Genomic DNA, 987 nt, shown 5'->3' on the forward strand with positions numbered 1-987 from the left:
ACGGGAATTTCTGGTATCTCTTCTCATCAACACAAAAGAAGCAGAGTCCTCATCTCTACCCAAGCCCATACCCTTCCAGGCCGGAGAATGAGAAACCCCTCCACTGCGAATCCGGTGGCCATAAACAATCTCATCCAAATGCCCTTGGATTTCGTCCTGAATCCTATTTTGTCGCCATGACCAGATAGTCCTGGTTGATGCTTTGTGAGTCTGAGAGCCCTTCTTATGTTCAGAGGGATGTGGCTGTTATTTCTTTTTGCAGCTTCAGGGCTTGGCCTGACCCAAGATAAGACTGCCTTTGCTGCGCCACAAACCGGCTCTCCAACTTTTAAAGCCATGACCTGAGGATGTCACGGAAAGACCCTACTGTGCGCCGCCTCAGCCAAACAAGATGGGGAAATGCTGCTCTCTCCCCCCCAGAGGAAGAGCGAAGTATGGGCCCTCCAGAATTTACTCCTGGTCAAAGTGGGAGGACACAGAGCGTGGCTACAGAGAGCAGGACAATGACACATCGGGAATGACACATCAGGTGACCGCCACCCCCCAGGGAAAAGACAGCCATCCCCGCGGATCAGAGCCCAGCCTTCACCCTTACCCACGGTCACTTGCTGCACTCCCTTGCCGAGCGAATCCCAGCGGCAAACCTTTTTTGCCGGAATGTCTACGAAGAGCAGAGAGTTGGACGCCTCCTCCCACACCGGAGATTCGCCGCATCGGCAGTTCTCCGGCAAAACACACTCAATCTTAACGGAAGACATGGTCATGTGCGAGATCTCTGGAAGGTTAAGAGAGAGAAGATAAAAGGTAACCCCCCTCGGGCACATTCAGCAAAACACCTGGCCTGAGGCCCTGGTAAGATCCCAATACAGACTGAGTTTTTATCGGGACAAACTAACGCCACGCGGCAGGAAGAGACCTGTATGAAGGTGAAGACAGGGCTGGCGCTCCGGCAGGAGACATCTTCAGGGCCTGTTCCAACTGATCTTT

The 987-nt window shown here is 53.1% G+C and overlaps 1 protein-coding gene across 2 annotated transcripts in view; it reads right to left on the bottom strand.

The window, feature by feature from the left end:
• The window catches only part of JADE3 (jade family PHD finger 3), a 173,009-nt gene that overhangs the window by 13,375 nt on the left and 158,647 nt on the right, over positions 1–987 (bottom strand). For both annotated transcript variants that reach the window (XM_077763034.1, XM_077763017.1), the window contains exon 13: positions 596–775. In XM_077763034.1, coding sequence (XP_077619160.1) covers positions 596–775 — 180 coding nt within the window. The remainder of the gene's footprint in view (positions 1–595; positions 776–987) is intronic.

Source organism: Crocuta crocuta, unplaced genomic scaffold (genome assembly GCF_008692635.1).
Source record: "Crocuta crocuta isolate KB4526 unplaced genomic scaffold, BGI_CrCroc_1.0 scaffold610, whole genome shotgun sequence".
Classification (NCBI taxonomy): Eukaryota; Metazoa; Chordata; class Mammalia; order Carnivora; family Hyaenidae; genus Crocuta; species Crocuta crocuta.